General features: G+C 40.3%; 2 protein-coding genes across 2 annotated transcripts in view; both read right to left on the bottom strand.

Moving 5' to 3' along the window:
* Window positions 1-23,979, bottom strand: part of LOC131246947 (uncharacterized) — a 168,106-nt gene that overhangs the window by 84,516 nt on the left and 59,611 nt on the right. The window contains exons 27-32 of the mRNA XM_058247407.1: window positions 22,499-22,618; window positions 22,141-22,346; window positions 21,760-22,014; window positions 19,954-20,104; window positions 18,797-19,023; window positions 11,396-11,709 (exon numbers count right to left, since the gene is read on the bottom strand). Of these exons, the coding sequence (XP_058103390.1) occupies window positions 11,396-11,709; window positions 18,797-19,023; window positions 19,954-20,104; window positions 21,760-22,014; window positions 22,141-22,346; window positions 22,499-22,618 (1,273 nt within the window). The remainder of the gene's footprint in view (window positions 1-11,395; window positions 11,710-18,796; window positions 19,024-19,953; window positions 20,105-21,759; window positions 22,015-22,140; window positions 22,347-22,498; window positions 22,619-23,979) is intronic.
* On the bottom strand, window positions 18,180-22,037 carry LOC131245479 (probable LRR receptor-like serine/threonine-protein kinase At1g53440). The gene is made up of 3 exons (XM_058244971.1): window positions 21,760-22,037; window positions 19,954-20,104; window positions 18,180-19,023 (listed from the first exon to the last, which is right to left on the bottom strand). The coding sequence occupies exons 1-3, from the start codon at window positions 22,020-22,022 to the stop codon at window positions 18,628-18,630; spliced, it is 810 nt and encodes a 269-aa protein (XP_058100954.1). The 5' UTR covers window positions 22,023-22,037; the 3' UTR covers window positions 18,180-18,627.

The raw sequence follows: 23,979 nt of genomic DNA, 5'->3' as shown, positions 1-23,979 counted from the left end.
CGGAGTCGCCATTTTGTTTCGACAAGAAACAAATGCATTTGATTTGGGAGATTATCTTATTCAATCATAACAGAGAGAAAGTATGGAGAAACAATCATCATTTTATTCATACTGAGTTCGTTTACATCCTTTGATTTCCCTTGATTCTAAGATAAATTACTTAAAATACAAAAATCACAAGAGTTTGAATATCAAATCCGACAGCATTTTGACTCGTGATTGATCATCTCATTAAGAGGAATCTTGTGCGGCTTCGATCATCTGATCTCTCTCTCTCTTGAGCTTATATCCTTGTACAAAAGGAGGACTGAAGATTACAAAGATCAAGGTAATCAAATCAGCAATTCTGACAACATATCACCTCTTGAACATTGATGGCCGTGCAACAACACTGTTGCGCAGGCCCGCGCAAACCCTTCTTCACTCTCTCTTCCGATACTTTCAGTCTTCTCTTCTTTCACAGAGCTCTGATCTTCTTCAAAATCTTCAACCACCACAAATGAGAGGGGGATTGGGGTATTTATAAGCATCCACATCTGTGAACCCTCGAAAGTCGTGCTGTGGGCCCACTTTCATCGAATTTCAATCATCAACGTCAGTACGCCCATATCTTCATCTGCACCTGCCCGCACAACATCCTGCATCATTTGCATGGGATCACGCAATACTAAGCTGTTGCGCAGTCCGGTGCTAAAGGCCTCGATCTTGAAACTTAATACTGTAAGAAAGGATCTTGCGCGGACCCGCGCAACTGCTACCTTTGCGCGGGTCAGCGCAACACCAACAATTTTTACTTTCCTTCATTCTTTTCCTTCTATTTTCATAACTTCCATCTTCTCTCTGATTCAATCTTTACCCTTTATTTTGTGCCTTAACAATTTCATTCACTTCGCGGTCAATTTCACTCACTTTGCGGTCAATTTCATTCACTTCGCGGTAAATTCCGTTCGGTTCGTGGTCAATTTTATTCACTTCGCAGTCAATTTCATTCACTTCGCGGTCAATTTCATTCACTTCGTGGTCAATTTCAATAAGTTTGTGGTGAATTTTATTCATTTTGTGGTCAATTTTTGTAAGACCCATATCATAGTCCGTACCGTTCTATGAACTTCCGCGGTCCTTTCAATCGAATTTCGGCAATCTTCGACCTGTATTCGATGTTTGCGCGCGATCCTAAGCCGGGTCCCACATACCGAAGTTGGCTCGAACCAAAACTTGTATCATAGCGACCGCGCTGTCGCCGCGGTTCTAGCACCGCGACTTACCACCGAACCAATACCCAGGTCAGAAGATATGGGCTTGCGTTCAATTTGAAGAAAATACCGTGTGTTGCAAATTTTGAGGGAATCTCTACAAAACGTCCAATCAATCATTCAATCACTCATGTCAAGTACAAGTCAGTCACTCCATACCCCAAGTACAACAACCATACCTTATCCTTACCTCTCTCTTACACAAGCTACCCAAAGTCAACTCTCTCTCTCTCCACCCATCCCTTTCTTACAACCCATCACTCCACCCATCTCCCATCACACCTCACCCATCCTTTTTACCCATCACTTCTCTCTCTTCCTCATTTCTCAAAAACCTCTCCCAAGCAACAAGCACCATACGTCCAAGCTCCCTCTCTCCCAAAGCCAAGTGTGGCCCACTTTTCCTATCCTCTCATCTCTCATCCCCACCATCAAAACCCCATCAACCTCCATCAAAGTTGAAGGCAAGGAGCTTAGGAGCCTAAGGGAGCAAGGAGAAGACCTATAGGTTGGTGATCCACTGTTAATTTCAACTTTAGGGCCCACTTGTTGGTGGGACCCATTATGATGTATGTATTGTGTTCATGAGGGGCCCATAGTGGTGGGGCCCCCCTCTATCACCGTCTCTCTCTCTATCTTTCCACTAGAATGATGTGGGCCCCACCAAATCGTGTTAAATCTACTCCATCCATCAAACGGTGTGACCCACCACATTTCAGGTGAAATCCACCATCCATTTTGGGGTGGTGGGGAGTCCCACATGCTATATAATATATTATGTTTATTTTATATTAATATATATATATATAAACATATATAAATGCATGGTGGGCCATGTACATGTGGGACCCACCATGGTGCATGTGTTGTATCAACGCTGTCCAGTGTCCAGGGACACTGGACGCGGCTACACGATGAAATGTGAATGGTCGTGAGGGGTGGGTGGCTAACAGTGAAGTGTAAACTGACATGGGGTGTACTAGGCTTGGGGTGGGCCACTCATGCAGGCCCCACCTTGATGTATATACTCAATCTAAGCCGTCCATCCTTTTCTTCAGGCCATTTTAGGCGTTGAGCGAAATTTTGGGACCAATCCGATTCTCGGGCGGGCCATACCATAGGAAATATCAGTAATACTGTTAAAACCCACCTTGAATCTTCCATTCACCTAGAACACGTTACATATTGGTTTCATTTGGTCGATCATGGGCCGTAGAATCCAATGGCTGGGTCGGATCGAACTAATGTGGGCCCTACCACGAAAAAACCGCAGAAAAATGATATTAAAAAAAAAACAAAAAGAGAAGGCAGCGTTGACGCTGCTGCTGCAGAGCATCCGCAGGCAGCGCCTGCGCCTGATGGATAGACGGACGGGTTGGACCCATGGTCCAGCTGTGGGCCCCACCATGATGTGTGTTTCGTACATCCACACCGTCCATTTGTTGGCCCCCCTCCCTGGCTGTGGGCTACCCAAAAATAAGCCATATCTAATGCTCAGGTGGCCCACGACAGAGGAAACAGTGGGATTGAATGTATACCATTGAGACCCTTTTTGGGGTCAGAAGTTTTGGATTAATATGAAGTTTATTTTTCCTCCTCAATCCAGGTCCACGTGACCTTATGAACAGTTTGGATGGTAGATAAACAGCACGGTGGGCCCCTGGTCCACGTTACCTTATGAACAGGTTGGTGGAAAATAAACATTTTGGTGGGCCCAGGTCTATGTGACCGTATCAACAGGTTTGGATGGCAAACAAACATTACAGTGGGCCCCAGGTCTATATGACCGTATCAACAGGTTTGGATGGCAAACAAACATTACAGTGGGCCTCAGGTCACGTGTGACCCTATTAACAGGTTTGGATGGCAAACAAACATTACAGTGGGCCTCAGGCCACGTGTGATCCTATCAACAGGTTTGGATGGCAAACAAACATTGTAGTGGGCCTAGGTCACGTGTGACCTTATCAGCAGGTTGGGTGGAAGATAAACATTATGGTGGGCCCCACATGGGACCACTAATGTATGTATTGTATCCACGCCCTTCATTGGTGTGGAACCTCACCATGAAGTAGGTACTTTATCTATGTCGTCCATCCCTATGGGACCCACGATAATGCATGTGTTTCATCCAAACCGTCCAACCATTTTGGAGATTATTTTAAGGCCTATGATGGAATATATATATATATATATATATATATATATATATATATATATATATATATATAATATATATATATATATATATATATATATATATATATATATATTAGATAGATCTAGGATCAAGTGGGTCATATTATAGGAAACAGTGAGTTTGAATGTCCACCATTAAAACTCTTGGGGGCTACCAGGTTTGGACCAAAATGATATTTGCTTTCTCTCTTAATTCGGGTCTGTGACACCTTATGATCAGATTGGATGGGAAATACATGATTTGGCAGGCCTTGGGAATTTTAAATGGTAAAAATCATTATCACCACTTATATTTAGATGTGGCCTATTTGATATAGTTAGGGCCTATTGGCGTAGCCCATTATAATGTGCATAAGGCCCATTAGACGGCCCATTGATGTGGCCCACTTGATGAATATAATGCCTATGTGATTAGGCCCATCTTGATGTATTTATGGACTGTTGTTGAGGCCCACCTTGATATATATACGAGACCCATGTTATAAGGCCGTTTGATGTATTAGAGGCCCTTAGGTCGAGGCCCAACAGGATGTACATAAGGCCTATTGCAATGTGTGATTCGCCGTGCCTTGGGACCAATGTTGGTTTGATGTCCACATTGTAAAGATAATGTTGGTTAAATGTCTGCATTACGACTCTCCCTAAGGCCCATTAATAGGCCCATACTTATAGTGTGTAGGCCGTCAAGGCCCATCTTCGTTATGAACAGAGCCCATCACCACATAACATACTTATTATATATCCATAATTCATGATCATACGCATCATATGCATGCCTGATATGAGAAGTGACTGATTATAGCATATGCCTCCGGGCAGATTGTTTATGGGCTCCCTGATAGGCGGAGTTGCCCTACATAAGCACGCGGTATGCGCAGGATTGTTGCATGTCTGATAGTATGATTCATACACTTGCATTTGTGTAATTGTGATTATTGTATGCCCTAGCGACATCAGGGCCATAGCCTCCACAGACACATTGTGGGTGGGCTGGATTGGATACCGAAAATATTATTATTAAGCATCAGGGCACCATAGATGTCCCTGGGTGAAAATTTCTAAACCCAATGGTACTAAAGGATGACTCCAACGTCGAGACTGAGTGGATATATGAGCGCGCGAGGGCCGAATACCAGGATGTCGCGTCTCCCATTGTGTCGTGGTCAGTTGGAAATGGGTGTGGCCTTACTCGCCCAAGGGTAGGGGACAATACTAGGCTGAGTTTGACCAGCTCGTGAATGGGTCCGCTATCGATATGCCGGATAAGTATTGGCAGACTATTGGCCAGGCGGATAGTGAGGTTTCTTACGCTCACTTGGACTGTGCGGCTAGGAGAGCGGCAATGCCACTTGGAGTGTACTAAACCCCGGTGATTATCCAGAATGAGAACTATACTGATATATGATGAGGATTGGCATGCTTGAGTTGTATCTCGCATCGCATGGCCGTGTTATGGTCGATAACATTCATATCTTGCACCGCATAGCCTTAGTACGACTGATTGCATTCATGTACTTATCACCATGATTCCACATTACTCTGACCTTGCATTCTGAGCACGCTTATATTGCGCACACACTTACATCACCCTCTAAGCTTTTTATAAGCTTATGCACGATCGATGTGTGCAAGTGACGCCAGGACGCAGCCGTAGCCTCGTCAGAGTTGGAGCATGCAATCAAGCTTTTAAGTTTCTGTTATTATCATCTTGTATTTCCTTTCAGACGCATTGTACTTAAAAGTTTTTTATCATAATGGATTTTGTGACGGTGTTCTTGTGGTTATTGTTCGTGGGTTATGCCCATGGTTATGCTCATTATGAATTAAATTGATATTAGAAATCCTCCTTGTAGGATCACAAGATCGGAACCTGGTAAATGGGTGCCGAGAGCCGAGAATGGGGTGTTACGGAAGCTGTCGGTGCCGGATTCGGTGATCGAAAATTTTGTGAGCCCGATTTTCGAGTTCGGGGCGTGATAATTTTACTCACTTCGTGGTCAATTTCATTCACTTCGCTGTGAATTTCGTTCACTTTGCAGTCAATTTCATTCACTTCGCGGTTAATTTCAATAAGTTTGTGGTGAATTTCATTCACTTCGCGGTCAATTTCATTCACTTTGCATTCAATTTCAATTAGTTCGCGGTGAATTTTATTTACCTAATTCACTTCGTGGTCAATTTCATTCACTTTGGGGTCAATTTCAATCAGTTTGCGGTGAATTTCAATAACTTCGTGATCAATTTCATTCACTTTGTAGTCAATTTCAATTAGTTTGTAGTGAATGGAATTGACTGTGAAATGCATGGAATTTACTGTGAAATGAATGGAATTGACCGCAAAGTGAAGGAATTTAACCGTGAAGTGAAGGTAGTGAATGAAATTCACTGCGAAATGAATAGAATTGACCGCGAAGTGAATTAAATTCACCACGAAATGCATGAAATTGACCGTGAAATGAAGGGCATTAACTGCGAATTGCATGGAATTGACCGTGAAGTGAAGGGAATTGACCGCGAAATGCATGGAATTGACTGTGAAGCGAAGGGAATTTGCTAGAATTGATTGTGAAATGCATGGAATTGACAGTGAAGTGAAGGGAATTGACTGCGAAATGCATGGAATTGACCATAAAGTGAAGGGAATTGACCACGAAATGCATGGACTTGACCATGAAGTGAAGGGAATTTGCTGGAATTGACCGCGAAATGTATGGAATTGACCGTGAAGTGAAGGGAATTGATCGCAAAATGCATGGAATTGACCCTGAAGTGAAGGGCATTGACTAGGAAATGCATGGATTTGACAGTGAAGTGAAGGGAATTCATCGGAATTGACCGCGAAATGCATGAAATTGACCGTGAGGTGAAGGGAATTGACCGTGAAATGCATGGAATTGACCGTGAAGGGAATTGATCACGAAATGCATGGAATTGACCATGAAGTGAAGGGAATTTGCCGGAATTGACCGCGAAATGCATGGAATTGACTTTGAAGTGAAGGGAATTGACCTCGAAATGAATGGAATTGACCGTGAAGTGAAGGGAATTCGTCAGAATTGGCCACGAAATGCATGGAATTGACCATGAAGTTTACTGCGAAATGCATGAAATTGACCGTGAAGTGAATGGAATTCACTGCGAAATGCATGGAATTGACCGTGAAGTGATGGGAATTCGTAAGAATTGACTGCAAAATGCATGGAATTGGGTGTGAAGTGAAGGAAATTTGCCGGAATTGACCGCAAAATGCATGGAATTGACCGTGAAGTGAAGGGAATTCGCTGAAATTGACCTCGAAATGCATGGAATTGACCGTGAAGTGAGGGGAATTGACCGCAAAATTCATGGAATTGATCGTAAAGTGAAGGGAATTGACCGCGAAATGAATGAAATTGACTATGAAGTGAAGGGAATTCATCGGAATTGACCGCGAAATGCATGAAATTGACCGTGAAGTGAAGGGAATTCGTCGGAATTGACCGCGAAATGCATGGAATTGATCGTGAAGTGAAGGGAATTGACCGCGAAATGAATGGAATTGACCGTGAAGTGAAGGGAATTCATCGGAATTGATCGCGAAATGCATGGAATTGACCGTGAAGTGAAGGGAATTGGCCACAAAATGCATGGAATTGACCATGAAGTGAAGGGAATTGACCGTGAAGTGAAGGGAATTGACCGTGAAATGACCGTAAAATGCATGGAATTGATAGTGTAGTGAAGGGAATTGACCGCGAAATGCATGAAATTGACCGTGAAGTGAAGGGAATTGAGAGCGAAATGAATGGAATTGATTGTGAAGTGAAGAGAATTCATTAGAATTGACCACGAAATGCATGGAATTGACCGTGAAGTGAAGGAAATTCGTCAGAATTGACCACGAAATGAATGGAATTGACCGTGAAGTGAAGGGAATTCATCGGAATTGACCGCGAAATGCATGGAATTAACCATGAAGTGAAGGGAATTGACCGCGAAATGAATGGAATTGGCCATGAAGTGAAGGGAATTCGCCAGAATTGACCGCGAAATGCATGGAATTGACTGTGAAGTGAAGGGAATTTGCCAGAATTGACCACGAAATGCATAGAATTGACCGTGAAGTGAAGGGAATTGACCGCAAAATACATGGAATTGACCTTGAAGTGAAGGGAATTGACCACAAAATGCATGGAATTGACCGTGAAGTGAAGGGAATTGACTGTGAAATGATCGTAAAATGCATGGAATTGACCATGAAGTGAAGGGAATTGACCGCGAAATGAATGGAATTGACCATGAAGTGAAGGGAATTCATCGGAATTGACCGCAAAATGCATGGAATTGACCATGAAGTGAATGGAATTCACCGTGAAATGCATGAAATTGACCGTAAAGTGAAGGTAATTTGTCAGAATTGATCGCAAAATGCATGGAATTTATCATGAAGTGAATGAAATTTATCGCGAAATGCATGGAATTGACCACGAAATGAATGGAATTGATCGTGAAGTGAAGGGAATTCACTGGAATTGACCGCGAAATGCATGGAATTGGCTGTGAAGTGAAGGGAATTGACTGCGAAATGCATGGAATTGACAGTGAAGTGAAGGGAATTGACCGCGAAATGAATAGAATTAACCGTGAAGTGAAGGGAATTCGCCGGAATTGACCATGAAGTGAAGGGAATTGACCGCGAAATGTATGGAATTGACCATGAATTGAATGAAATTGACTGCGAATTGATTGAAATTGACTGTGAAGTGAATGAAATTGACCGCGAAGTTAATGAAATTGACTGTGAACTGAATGAAATTGACCGCGAAGTGAATGAAGTTGACCTCGAACTGATTGAAATTAACTGCGAAGTGAATGAAATAGATCGCGAAGTTTATGAAATTCACCGTGAACTAATTAAAATTGACCGCAAAGTGAATGAAATGAATGAAATTGACCGCGAACTGATTGAAATTGACCGTGAAGTGAATGAAATAGATTTTCGACCATCGACAATCTTGGAAAATAACCAAGTTGGTTGGCTAAGGTAGCTTTTCCTACCCCAAAATCATATATGGTACGTTAAGTAACTCATTTTGATTTAGGAATACTTGTTAAATGAATAAAAAGAGAGAAATTTTTTTTATATGCTTATATATACATATTTATATAAATATGTATTAGAGAAAAATCTAGGTAGAATAAAGTTCTCCATGTTAAAAAAACAAAAAAAAGTCACTTATTTTTTCAATGGCTATGGTTATAATCTGTAGCCATAGGGAACTGTAGATTTCAAAAATCACATTTCTAATCAGGCAGGGGTGTTTTTAATGCTATGGTTATGGCTACGGATATAATTCATAGTCATAGGAAACCTCATCTTTCAGAAATCATATTTTTGATAAAAGTGGAGGCATTTTGGTTCGATAAATGTGCGTCCGTACAGCAGGGAATGATTCTTGGAAACTATGGGAGGGCTTAGTAAGGTGACTGGCTCGTAAGTGAGTCCTCCATTAGGAATAATCCCAAAGATATTTAATGGGAGAAATGATCCAATGCCCCGAGAGAGCAGTAAGTTATAGTGCTCATTATTTCCTGTGGTCATTTAGACAGTACCATCAATTGATCTGGGCCGTCCATTAAGTCTAAACCACAATTCATGGATGACCCAGCGAAAGGCAAAGCGACCACCAATTTTAACCGTCTAGTCTATCATGTAAAATGAACGATCTGGATGTTTTATAGAAAAATAGTTTCAATCAAGAAATTGAAACTCCCATTTCGTGGGACCTGTCATGGATTTCATAAAGTTGGAAAGCATCTATTTGATCAGGCAATCCTAACCATTCAATCCATTGCTTGGAAAACGGATGGCTATAAGAGAACAAGACCAACTGTTGGGTGGATAAGATGATCCAATGGATTGTAATCTTCCATTGTCCACATTTTTATCCAAGCTATTGATCTGATGGCCTTAATCATGGATAGTTAGTCAACTCTAACCATCCATTTGTGGGCAGGCAAATATACGATTAAGAAAAAAATGCACCAACAAGCCACAATAAGGAAAGACCACAGATTCAGTGGCTAGGATCTTCGCAGATTTCCTGCAAAAGCCTTTGGCAAGAAGTTGCTGCGCTGGGATGGTGGCTGGAACCATCGTGATGTTTCTGAGAAATCTACCCCGTCCATCCGTTTTTGCGAGCTCATTTTAGGGCATAAAATTAAAAGTGAGGTGGATCCAAAACTCTCATGGGCCACAGGAGAGGGAAAATTGGGGAAAGAAATTACTACCATTGAAAATTCTATGGGCTCTACCTTGATGTTTATATGCCATCCAAACCTTTTATAAGGTCATTACCACTGGGACGAAGTGAAAATACAAAAAATTATCCTTATACGAAACTTTTATTGCCACACGAATGTTTCAACGATGGCAATTGAAATTTCACTATTTCCTCTCGTGTGGCCCAATTGAGTTTTGGATCCACCTAATTTTTAATTGGAAGTTCTAAAATGAGCTCAAAAAACGTATGGACGGAGTGGATTTCTCAGAAACATCGCGGTGGCCCCAACCAGCATCCAGCGCAGGAACTTCTTGGGAAAGGCTTTACAGGAAATCCACGTCCCCCGCGTGTAACTCCGTTCACAGCGGGGAATTTCTCTTTTCTGGAAGGGATTTTTTTTTTTTTTTTTTTTTTTTTTTTTTTTAATTTTTTAAGAAAAAAGAAAAAGAAAAAATACTCCACGGCTCCAGAGCACCATAAGTTATAGTGCTCCTCTGCAACTTCATTTGGACAATCCAATCGATTGATCTGAACTGTCCATTTAATTTGCAAAAATCACATGGATGTGATAATCTAATCCATAATTAACTTGGCCTTATTCTCCGTGTCCATCCTTTCTCCAAGAGATGGATGGAATGGTTACGATTGCCTCAAAAAAGTTATCCTTTGGAACCACAAGCAATCCATGATATTCCCCAACGAATATATGAATAAAATTATTGGATGGACCTATTTTTGTATAAATGATCTTGACCGTCCACTTTTTAAGCCATTGACCAAATGGTTAATACTTGTTAGAATGATATGATGTTTTGATGGTAGCCTATGAAATAAGCGCTGGATCTAATGAACGGTCAAGATCAATAGATTGGATCATTTAAGTCTACCAATGCAATTAGGAGCACTATATCATGAACCAAGTTTCTACACATGTGGGCACGGTCGGTTTTATCCAAGCCATTTATCTGACGGTCCCATCATAGATGTATTATGATCCCCGGAAAATCTCCCAATTGGAAGATCCTAGCCATTGAATCTTTTCTCTTTCTTGATTAAACAATAAACATGATTAGTTGGTGCATTCCTTCTTAAGCATGCATTTGGAAGCAAAATTAGGATAGACCAACTGACAGGATTTTTTTCTCATGATAAAGGTAATCTGATCAACGGCTCGGATAAAACAACCACATCTTCTTTATGGGTTTTCTGATGCATATAAATGTGATTTAAGTTGTAAATGATTTATAGGTATGAAACATTTATAGCCTATTCTATTTGACTTCAAGTTATAAATGATTTACAGATAAATGATTATTTGTATTTGAATAGCCCGTAAATTTTACAAATCTTGTAAATCACTTGCACCTTATTTTATTTAGCTTGAAGCTATAAATAATTTATAAGTAAATGATTGTTTGTGCTTGAATAACTTATAAATTATTTAGATCTTCTAATTAGGGAGCAAAGTTTTCCCGATATAGTTATTACGCTGTAAATAAAGAGTCTGTAAATGAAATATGAACTTTTTACCTGTAAATAAGACGGGTAAATGTTGTAAATCATTTACACCTTATAAAGAGTGTAAATGATTTACATGCCATTTATAATTTGGATCATTTATAGACATCCAAATCACTCCTTGTTGTAACGGTGAGATAATAATCAGTGAATCGAAGTTACCTTCATCTTGAGAAAGAACAGCCGCTGTGGACTGAAATGGGCCAAAGCAATTGAATGGAAGTACCAAAACAAGGAGATAGCATCCAAACAATAACATCTTCTTCCGCTGCCAAAGAAATTCGATGAAATGATAAAATACAAAAATATGGAAGAAATCAAAGTATTTTAATGCTGGAACGAATCCTGGGGAAGCTGAAACGGTAACGGAATAGATATTCTTCTCAAGGTAAGCGTATCCAGGAGACGGAAACAAAGATAAATAGCGGAGTTGAATAATAGAAACAGATGTTCTGCTATTTAAATAGGGAATTCGACTATATTGAGCTTGAAGGTTAATCTTCAAATATCCCAAGAGTGGCCTCCTGACAAGCTTTAAATATTGTTTCAGACGGAAATGCTACTATCCTGCGTTCAAAAGTCGTACAAACTTAGAGTGAATAAGAAGTTACATTCTTTTTACAACCCTGAGAAAGTGACGGATGGGCTACTCCCCCGCCACCAGCTAATGGCTGGTGCTCGGTGCTCTATGGGCCCCACCATGTTTCATCTTGATCTAGGGCCACCATGAAGTTTATTTGCCATCCAATCTCTTCATAACACCACACAGACATCACGAAGGGAAAACAAAAATATCAGCCTGATCCAAAACTTCCATGGCTCTTATGAAGTTTTCAAAGCAATCATAAAATCCCAATTGGTGTGTTCTACTTGAGTTTTGGATCTACCTCATTTTTAACTCAAGCCATAAAATAAGCACAGCTTGCGTTATAAAATGAGTTGGTAAAATGGATGGATATCATAGATAAAACACATATATCATGGTGGTCGAGAAGCTTTGACACGAGCTAGCTGTTGGTGTTGGGGTCACTAGCCAAATCACATCCATGCCAAGTGGGTGAGGCCCTCACTGTGGAGCCCACCTCTATGTATTCATCTGTTTTGCCAGATTATTTTAGGACATGGTCCCAAAAGTAAGGCAAATCCAAATTTTAGGGGGACTAGATCATAGGAAAATATAGGTGATTGAATGCTTGTCATTAAAAACTTTACAAAGCCTACAGTAATATTTATTTTCCATTGATTAGAACTCAATCTTTACTGTGTGGTTAACCTGAGATTTGAATAATCTGCCTTTTTTTAAGACCATACCCTAAAATGATCTTTGAAAAACGAGCAGATGGCATGGATATACAGAGGTGGGCCCCACAGTCAGGGCCTCACCCATCAAGCGGTTACCCCTGCATCACTTAACCCGCACCCTTTATGTTGAGACTTGCAAGAAAATAAAAGAAAATGAGGACGGCTGGAGTGAGGATGGATTCGGACTGGGTGGTGACCCCAACACCACCCAGATAGCTGATAGGAAGGCCCGGTCACTACCGCCATGATGTATATGTTTTATCCATGCTGTCCATCCATTTTACCAACTCATTTTAAACACGAACCAAAATAAAAAATAAAAAAATTTCAGAGCTCAAGTGAACCACACCACAGGAAAACAATAGTGATTGAACAACCGCCATTAAAAACTTCCTAGGCAAACCGTGATATCTATTTGCATTCAACCATTTCACAAAGTCACGTAAACATGGAGAAATGGAAAATACAAATATCAGCTTAATTTAAAACTTCCATAGGCCTTATGGAGTTTTGAACTAATAGGTGTTCAATTATTTCTTATAGTATAGCCTTCTTGACTGTTGAATCTGCCTAGGCCTCATGCTCTAAATTCAGCCAACAAAATGGACGGACAGCATAGATAAAACTAAAACGCATACATCTACCACAGAGTTTTTCTACCAGCTAGCTGGATGGTGTTGGGTCCCCACCCAGTGAAGTCGGGTGTGGATGGAAGCTTTGGCGGAGGGCCATGGTTTGGGCTCCTGAGTTAATGGACCCTGCGGGATGGGGGGCACGGCTTAGTCTCCTGAGTTATGTAATCCGTGGCCCATTTCCTTGAATCACGTCTTTATAAATCTGACTAGTGGGGCCATGGATGATGATCTCTTGCACCTTGCCTCATGGATGGACCACATCCGTAACATATCCTTGGTCAGACAAACTTAGTCTTTCATTTTGTTTCCTATACATAGATGGTTAAAAAGAGAAAAATAAAAACGTTCAACTGAAAAACTTCAGCACTGGTGGCTAGGATCTTCCCTGCTGTGAGATCTTGGAGTGTTGTCTGTTAAGGTCCCTTGATATACACTAATATGCCATCTTCTAATAGCTCATACTTTTAGAGTAATTAGTTATTTGACATGGCATCAGAGCGGAAGGAGGCCAATATGCATTAATATGTCATCCTCTAATGACTCGAGCTTTTAGATCAATATTGTTTGACACTTATCTACTGTCACAAAGTAGAAAAATTAATTTATTTGGTGATATCCAAATGAACTCTTATATATTAATATGCCATCCTCTAATGGCTCGAGCTTTAGAGCAACTGATTATTTGACACTTATCTACTGCTATTAGTAGAAAAATTAACTTATTTGGTGGTCCAAATAGACCCTTAACAACAGTGGTTTCTGCATTTTAGTCCATTTGATCAGAGTCAATATATGCCAGGTGTACCATTTTAGGTGCCTATATATCAAGCATCAAAATACAAGTAGAATATAAATAACTCTCCTGTTAAGAAATGGTGGTGCCATTGCCATGTCCTGTTTGTACAGGAAATGTGCCTGATCATGTTTTAGTATGTATGCTACAGCCCGTTGGTTGGATAATGATGATGCTGGTCATATTTACAGGTTTATTAGAAGTGTCGAACACACGCACACACACCCCCACCCACTCTTGTGGGATTTCACCACCTGTGGAAACGCGAACCCTTGACCGGGTGTTGAAACTCCCAACAGTCTACCACCATAGCAAGAGTAAGGATCCAATGTGGACAAGTATTTAAAACCGATGTTCAACCAATCTGAATTTTGGACCGTAACTTAACAACAGTGGTTTCCACAATTTAGTCAGTTTGATATGAATCAAAATAACCCACGTGTACCATTTCTAGGTGCTTGCGCAAGCATCATACACAGCCAGAGTATAAATAACTTCCCTATTCAGAATTGGTTTCCAGACAGACATGTCTTGGTAGTACATTACTTAGGGAAGGACCTGATGAGTTTGATCACCATCTTCCCCAGGATAACTACTCTTATTCAGAACTGGTTGCGAGATAAACATGTCTTGTTTGTACATGATGTAGGGAAGGACGTAATGAGGTTAAGCTTCTCTGGAATCCTCGCAGAGATTCCCTCAAGGCATGAAAACAGAAATAATCTTTAATAATTCAAAATAAATTAATCGATGATAAAATCTTTTTTTTTTTTAAAAGAAACAAAATTACAATCCTTTAAATAGTGAACTCAAACCTAGGACGGAGTTTCAGACCCAAACTCCAACTTAAACTCCCTAAAAATGTGACTTACTGTAAATAGTAAACTTATTATTTCTGAACGGTAGTGAATCCTACTAGACTTTTTAGTTTTTGGCCAAAAATAGTAAGTGTCAAATTTGGCCTAACTATGTTATTCTCTTAATTTTTCTAAGCACTTTTCATGTTTGGCATGACTCTTAAAACTCGAATGATCAAAAGTTATGATAGAATTAAAACTTACTATTTATAGTAAAATATATAAATAAAATGGACTTTTTACCATTGATCTGAAGGAATCTTGCAAATCCAGCATGGGCAACCCGGCATAGCAGGGTTAGTTGGCTAAAGTAGCGTCTCCTACCCAAAATCATATATGTTATGTCAAAAAACTCATTCTAATTTGCGAGAAAATACTGTTTTGATATTTTGACGGTCCTGATCACTTATACCTTGTCCATCTTCACCATGAAAGTGTGGGGACAGCTCTACATCAGTACAAGACATGTCCTAGTCATTATTTAGCGTGTATGTTAATGTATGATGAGGATTTTAGATGTGACCTTCGCAATTTGGAATTTTCTTGGCAGTTTTTCTTCTTCTTCATCTTTTTTATCTTTCTAATGTGGAAAAATAATTAAAAGAAGGTTCAACCAATAGGGCACAGTGGATACCTGAGGTGGGTTGGACCCAGGGTGTCTCATATCTGTTACGATATGGGTGTATCGGTCGATACGTATCGGTAACAGCCGTCGCCGTTATGCGATGCGGGGCCGAAATGGTTACCCCCCTGATTTTGTAGCCGTAACAACTGTTACGGGGCGTTACGTTAAAAAAATGGCTTTTTTTTTTTTTTGCCTTTTAAGGTCTATTTTTTCATTTTTTTTTGAAACTTCTTTCTTTTAAATTTTTCTTAAATCGTTTTATTGTTATTTTCGACCACTCTTAACTTGATATTACAAATAAAAACAACTAATATTAAGAATTTTCTTGATTTGAAGCTCTGTAGGTCATTTTTCAGAAATTCTTCAAAAATAGGTGTTTATACTTTTTATTCAATGTTTTGCTGTTTTAATGGTAGAATATGATGTGTTAATCATAATAGAAGATATTAATGTCCATTTTACAGATTGTTGTTATCATTTTATATATTTTTATAATTTTTTTTCTATTTACACACTATTTTCGGCCTTTTTTTTTTTTTTAATTCGAAAAATTATTTTTTATTAAATGTTTTGATGTTTTAATGGTAGAATATGATGTGTTAATCATAGTAGAATATGTTAATGTTCATTTTACAGATTGTTATTGTCATTTTATATTTTTTTTATGAATTATGAAAAATAATTGCAAATGCCTACACATGTTAGATATTTTCATATTACATTCATTCTAATATATCTATCATTGATAGTAGATAGTTAGAAATTTAAATATATGAGTTTTGCAGTCAAATTCAGGTTGTCTGGTTCATAAATTTATCAGATAGTCCGATACAACTTCACACCAAAGAGTGGACCGTTACACTACCATAAACATGTTCTAATTTATAACCAAATGCATATTTGGAATGCTTAGAATATTTCAGATTTAATCCATATTTTTTCATATTTTTTTAGTAAAAAAAAAAATTTACACCGTTATGCCCCCGTATCGCCATTACGCCCCCGTATTCGTATCAGTATCGAAGGGCACTGTTACGTCAACTGATACCGATAAACTTTGGGGCTCACAGTGATATATGTGCCTTAAATCCACACCGTCTAACCATTTTGATAGCTCACTTTAGGGCATCATGCAAAAAATGAAGCTGATCCAAATCTTAGGTGGACCACACCACAGGAAACAATTGTGATTGAATCCCCACCATTAAAAACTTCATCATGGATTCAACCAGAATGTTTATTTGCCATCTAACCTGTTGATAAGGTTGCAAAGACCTAGATAAAAAGACCACACAAGTATCATCTTGATCTAAGTTTTTAATGATCAATTACTACTATTTCCTGTACCATGGTCCATCTGGGATTTGGATCTGCTTCATTTTTTTGGATCATGCGCTAAAATGACGTTTCAATACAGATCGACGGCATGGATGTAATCAGATACATCATGGTGGACCTCACAGTCAGGGGTCCCACCCACCTGGGTGGACGGGGCCGGTTCCACCAAAGCCTCGCCCCAACCAATCCGAGTTTTGGACTGTAACTGAAAAACAGTGGTTTCTGCAATTTAGACCATTTGATCTGAGTCAATATATGCCACATGTACCATTTCCAGGTGCCTGCGTATCAAGTATGATGCGCAGCCAGAGTATAAATAACTGTCCTATTAAGCAATGGTTGCATGATAGACACGTTTGTACGTTCTCATCTTGAGTATTTACGTCGTTGTCTGTTGATTGTTGATTGAACGATGAGGAGGAGATATTTATAGATTTAATTAAAGGTGAGACAACGAAAGCTGCTTGCTTAGAATTTTCTTTGCATGTCTTTCTCTAACGTGGAAAAATATATCCAAACCGCACTTCCACGGACGCGGCAATGTTACCATCATCGACTGAGAAAAATCAGTACGATGAATTGTAGGGTTCCGATGTATGGATGAAGTCCTGATCCACTCGTGTCGTTCCATAACAATGGGACCATGCTTTGTTAATCCAGCCTGATGGATGATAAAAAGACAATAATAAAGTCTTCCTGATTGGATGATCCTAGCCGTCTGGTTTATGGCATTATTTTATCTAATTATTCCTTGGTTTTGTGTAGTCTCGTCGAAAATATTCCTGAAAATCGAGATCTTTTTATTTTCTAGGCTTCTTCTAAGAAAGAGCGTCCTGCACGGATGGAAGGATTTCCCATATGCCACGTATGCTAATTAACAGTTGCAATGGTAACCGGCCTACCCAATGAGCTAACCTGGTCCTGGGACGCCAGCTTGGACCTATCGGTCGGGCTTGGACTTCTGGAAAATCTTCTTAAAAGATAAAGATTAGTAGGAAGTTTCCTTTTCACCATTCCAAACAAACCCCACCACCAGTTTCCCCAAATAGCCCCATGTACTTGTATGCACTGATGTTTTCCAATCTACAAAATTTTTTAGCCGTTGATTTGATGAGTTACACAGGTAGGAGGTGGCCACTGTGAAAATGTTGAAGATTATAAACTTATGTCCCAAAAGAACAATGGTTAACAAGAGATAATTACAAATATCTGCCTACTTTTGGGCTATTTTTTGATACAGGCCTGCTTTGAAAATATTTAAAGTATTCGACCTACCATTTAGCGCTGTTATATACAAGCGTCTGGCGTAGTATACCATGCGGATTACTAGAACCACACACACACACACACACACACACACACACACATATATAAGGCTAAAATAGCAGGGGTTGTGGTCAATTTCCTCGGATCTGAAGCTAGGTGGAGCCACCATGGCGTTTGTGAGAAATCCATCTTGTCCACATGTTTTTCCAAATCATTTTATGGCATTAGCCCAAAAATGAGGCATATTCAAACCTCAGGTGGGCCACACAACAGAAAACAGTGGTGATTGTATGCCTACCATTGAAACATTCATGGTTTACATAAGCTTTGGATTAGATAGGTGCCACATGAATGGGTTGGTTTTGGGTGGTTGTTCATTGTTTTCTATGGTGTGGCCCACATGATACCTGGGGCATCCCATTTTGATGGTGAATCGACCTTTTTGGACTGGTTGGATGTCATACAAACAGCACGGTGGGTGGCCCCGTTTACAACTAGCATGTGAGCATTTCTCCATTTCTCTTGATGCGGAATGTAGGACAATTGGTGCTCGCTCCAACCTCTCATCCTAGCGTCACTCAGTTTTCATCACTATCCAAGTGATGGAGGAGAGGTTTGACCGTTGAATGATGGACCCCACTCCCTCCCTCCATGCTATGAAGAGATCCCAAGGAATAAAGAGATGTGCCATCCGTTGATGTGCTCCGTGTTTGGTTGTCTTGAGAAAGCTTCTCAAAGGCCTTAAACCTCAAATTCTCACTCCTCGAACTCCGCTTCACAAGTGCGGCTGGCACTTCTATTTTCCCTTCAAGCATGCTAACCACAGCAGACATTGCTGGCCTCAAGCTAGGAGACGGGTTGGTGCATAAGAGAGCCAAATTCAGCATCCTCAATGCCTCTTCCTCAGAGTAGTCTAATCCGAGGCTCGGGTCTACAAGATCTAGGAGACTTCCCTGTTCTTGTAGCACATAGGCCTGAAATCATACGGAGAGAAACGTAACTGTTAGGATGCTAAAACAACAATCTGTCCTTTTTTATACGAATGCGCTCTCTCTATATTTGTGAATGCAATAGTACAAATTTGTGCCAGAGTATAACCCAAAATACAAAAAAAAAAGGAGTGCATCTATCAATGGGAGTGGTTAATAGCAATTCCTATGAAAGAGATGTAAAGCCAAAAGAGGGTAGGTAAGTTTATTTCTTCTGTTTGAAAAAACATATCCGCAATATGATTTGTATACCCATAGTCATGTTATCTTAGTTATGTAACTGGTCCAAATACTCTGTATACATGGTTTTAAGAGTCGGCGACTCAGACCAACTCGTTTGGTCCTGAGTTGTGTTGTGACTCGGCTGAGTTAGTGACTCTATTTTCAATTCTGACTAACGCTGTTGATTGGGATTGAGTTAAATGAGTCTCAGTCGATCCTAAACAATTTGCACGGGATTCATCCGAGTCTTGAGACCACACAGCATCGGAGACCCAATCCTCCAAGCGCCAGAGTTGAGACTAAGTAGAAGCTATTGAGTACCAAGTTGGGTAATTTGTCAATTCAAACTGTTGCTTTTGTTTCAATTTCTTTTCCATGTAAACAGAAATCATGACCTCAATGTTCCTAACATTACATCCTCATGTTGCCCCTATAGCACAGGCCTCAACCAAGGTTAGCCATTTTATCCACATGAAGCAAGTGAAACCCAAGCTAGGTCTGACTCAACCAAGTTGGGTCTGATCTCCCAGTTCTAACTTCCAAATGACATGCATAGTCAAGGGCATCATCATTTCCAAAATAAGCAAAAGACGTGTTCATAGCGTAAACTTTAAAGAATTCACCCAAACTTTCGTGTAAAAGTGATGCATGCTTCATGTGTCATGATATGAATTGCAAGGGTGCTTAGTTTACCCAGTCAAGAAGATGAACAAAATCTTCCTTTGGCATGCAATTCGTGTTGCTTGTCCCACTGACAATCTCCAGCAAAACGACTCTGAAGCTGTAAACATCTGCTTTGTCAGTCAAGTAACCCCTCATTGCATATTCAGGAGCTATATATCCTCTGAAAATACAACATAATTTTCACGAAATGAGTTACATCGCTGAAGTAGGCCATTAACTGTAACAAATCCAACACTATATTACTGCAAACACCACTAACAATTCCATGCATGATTGAGAAAGTTTATCATCGTCAAGAGTAATGGACCTACAATGCAGCAGCACCTCTTATGCATTATTTAGTATTTCTCATCTTATATACGTCCATTTGACAGTTTTAATCCTATCCATTGCATTAAAATCCTAAGGATATTTTAAATGAAAACGCATGCACATGGAAAGGGAGGATGAGTGAGGTTAGAGTATTTCCATGATTCTATAAATGTATACATGTAATTTCTAGACAAATTTGTGCACACAACAAGGGATGTATCTAAGTAGGTTCTGTTGGAAAGCCTATGAAATTTGGAAATTTTAAATAGGTAATTGATAATGACACCCACCCCAACCAATAGACACTCTTTCTTTTCTAAAACAACAAGACCGGTACAATTTATACCATTGTATTACCAAAAGCAGAAAAGGGTGGATGTATTTATCGGTTAGGAAGGGTCTAAACTCTAAACGATCTGGTGAGGAGTCTCGAACACGAGACCTCCTTCGTGGGCCGCACCCACCCCGAGTGTGCCCTTGCATCCCACAAACGACCCCACTCGAGCCCAGTGTGAAAATGCCCCTGCATTAATCACCCCTGGTGATGCAGGACAATTAACCACTTGCTCTAAAAGCTCGAACTCTTAGAGTATGGCGAATTAATTCATTTATCTCATAGCCCAGGCCCCACATCTCATGGGTTAGGACCTCGGCTGAACCCTTTTCGTGGGCCCCAAATCACATGGGCTGCCCACCCCAAGTGTGTCCCTGCATCCCACGGGCTACCCTACTTGAGCTCGGTGTGAAATGCGCATTAATCACCCCTGGTGAGGAGTCTCGAACATGAGACCTCGAGCCCAATGTGAAAATGCCCCTGCATTAATCACTCCCGGTGAGGAGTCTCGAACCCGAGACCTCCTACTCTGATACTAATTTGATGCAGGACAATTAACTACTTACTCTAAAAGCTCGAACATGAGACGTCCTCCGTGGGCCGCACCCACCCCGAGTGTGCCCTTGCATCCCACAAGCGACCCCACTCGAGCCCAGTGTGAAAATGCCCCTGCATTAATCACCCCCAGTGAGGAGTCTCAAACCCGAGACCTCCTCCTCTGATACCAATTTGATGCAGGACAATTAACCACTTGCTCTAAAAGCTCGAACTGTTAGAGTATGGTAAATTAATCTCTTTATCTCATAGCCCAGGCCCCACATCTCATGGGTTAGGACCTCAGCCGAAACCCTTTCGTGGGCCCCAAATCACATGGGCGGCCCACCCCAAGTGTGTCCCCGCATCCCACGGGCTACCCTACTCGAGCCCTGTGTGAAATGCGCATTAATCACCCCTGGTGAGTAGTCTCGAACACGAGACCTTCTCTGTGGGCCGCACCCACCCCGAGTGTGCCCTTGCATTCCACAAGCGACCTCACTTAAGCCCAGTGTGAAAATGCCCCTGCATTAACCCCAGTAATAACAAATAGAAAATGAATAGTTGAATCAAAAGAGTAGAAATTAAACATGTCAAAAAATATTAGAATTGGGAAAGCAGGTGAAATCACTCACATGGTTCCAGCTATTCTAGTGCTGATGTGGGTGTTTTCCTCTTCATCAAGCTTAGCCAAACCAAAGTCAGATATCTTAGTATTAAGATCCTTATCAAGCAGAACATTGGTTGCCTTTATATCTCGATGAACAATCTTCAGCCTTGATTCTTCATGTAGATGGGCCAAACCCCTCGCTATCCCAAAGCAAATCTTATGCCTTGTTGGCGAGTCCAGCTTCAACCTATGTTCCTCACGACCTACACATGCTTCTATTCTAGTCATTTTCCATGATATATAAATCATCATTCAAAACAAGCAAAGACAAAGAACGACATGGTTGCTCAGTGTCCTCATCCTCGAAAGTGTAGTATAATGGATGGCAAGAATGCACTTATCAAACAGTGCACGTGCAAGGGAATTGTTTTCCATGTATTCGTATATCACAAGCAGCTGGTTTCCTTCTACACAACATCCAAAAAGTTTCACAAGATTTGGGTGTTGTAGAGCAGATATCATGCCTATCTCGTTTAGGAACTCACGGTTCCCTTGCTTGGACCTAGAAGAGAGCTGCTTAACAGCAACCTTGGAACCATCAGACAGTGTACCCTAAGATTATGGAAGGTGAATTTTGCCAGTACAATTCGATAGACATATAAGGATATGAAATTTGATATACACAAAAAATACAGTAGCTTGAGGGTGAGACATCATCTCGAGAAAAAGAATCCAAGTCTTAATTTCAAAATCCATAAATTTACCTTGTAGACTGGACCAAACCCGCCTTCACCTATCTTATTTGCAGGATCAAAGTTATTGGTTGCAGCTTTAATCTGTTTTAAGCTAATGTGCCCAGGCTGTAATTCTAAGCCTCTTGAGTTCTGCCCAATTACAAAAAATCAGTGAGTTTGAATATCTATAAAATTGGGCAAACAAAATGGTAACCTCTTTCACTGTTTGTGGAATACACATGCACGCGCACCCACACACCCCATAAGAGATCCAATGCCTCTTTGGTAGGGCTGTCAATGGGCCGGGCTGGGGTAGGTCTCAGCCCGGATTTTGAACTGTTTCAGACCGGGCCATTGAGCCGACCCTACTCTTCGGGCACATAATTTTTGTACCTCCATATTGTCTACTAGACATGCACATGATCATCTAAACTTTAGATTTGAGTTAACAAACAGGCCCTAAGTAGCTTATCTAAAGTAACTTACAATCCAAATGCCCCATAGTGACAGCTACAAATCGCATAAGGTAAGTTGACCAAGGCGAGTTTTCAATGAGACACCAATTTCTATAACTATGGTAGAGATATTAGAATACTGATTTCCTCCATTTTTGGTCATTTTGGAGAACTGGCCGCCTAACCTAGCTTAGCTAGTATGCAGCCTTGTAATTCCTGCTAGTGTTGCTTGCGTGGATCATCCAATCAATGTAAACTTGATCCCCACCATCAATATGATCTTGCACAAAAATCAGGCTGGTCCACTCAACAAATGGGCCACACCATCAAAGGATGCCCAATGGTTTGACTTAGCGTACAAGTGTGGCTCACGTAATAAGTAGATTGGCCTGATTTTCATTTTCGTAACGTGTGATCTTGAAGGGCTGACCATTAACATGGCTGGTCTGTACTCCACGACATTCCGTGGGGAAAATGGGGTTGCATTCTAAGTTAACATGCAACTGGTTTGCAGGTGTTCTCTCATTTTAAGGCTGCTGACAAATTCTGTTGCGGGCAATTTCTCTTTAAACTTCTCAAGATTTTCAAATTTTGAAGTTTTTCGTAGGATATTATTAGAATCTGGTCCACAGTGAAATATTTAAAATATTTGTCATAAGTTAATAACTAATTTAATATTTAAAGAGGAATGCTATAGTTCTCTCGTAGCATTACAAGTGCTTTTAGTTGCATTATTTGGACAATTTAATCGATTAATTTGAAACATTTGATGGGCTACCTTGTAAAAGTTGCACTGGTCTCATGGTTGACTCATCACTGATTTGGCATTTGGCTTTATTTTTTTTGTAGCGCTCCATTTTTCAAGCCATAGATGGGATGGTTATGATTACTTAAAGAAAGTGATACTCGGAAATCGTAAGCAATCCATGATGGTAATTGACAAAAAGATGTAGCAAAATTTTTAATGGATCAATTTTTGTGTACGGTCCATCTTGAAGGCCACTGATCAAATCATCATATATATATATATATATATATATATATATATATATATAT

This window comes from Magnolia sinica, chromosome 5, assembly GCF_029962835.1.
Source record: "Magnolia sinica isolate HGM2019 chromosome 5, MsV1, whole genome shotgun sequence".
Lineage (NCBI taxonomy): Eukaryota > Viridiplantae > Streptophyta > Magnoliopsida > Magnoliales > Magnoliaceae > Magnolia > Magnolia sinica.
The sequence above is the reverse complement of the archived record's forward strand: the minus strand, read 5'-3'. Positions and strand labels throughout refer to the sequence as shown.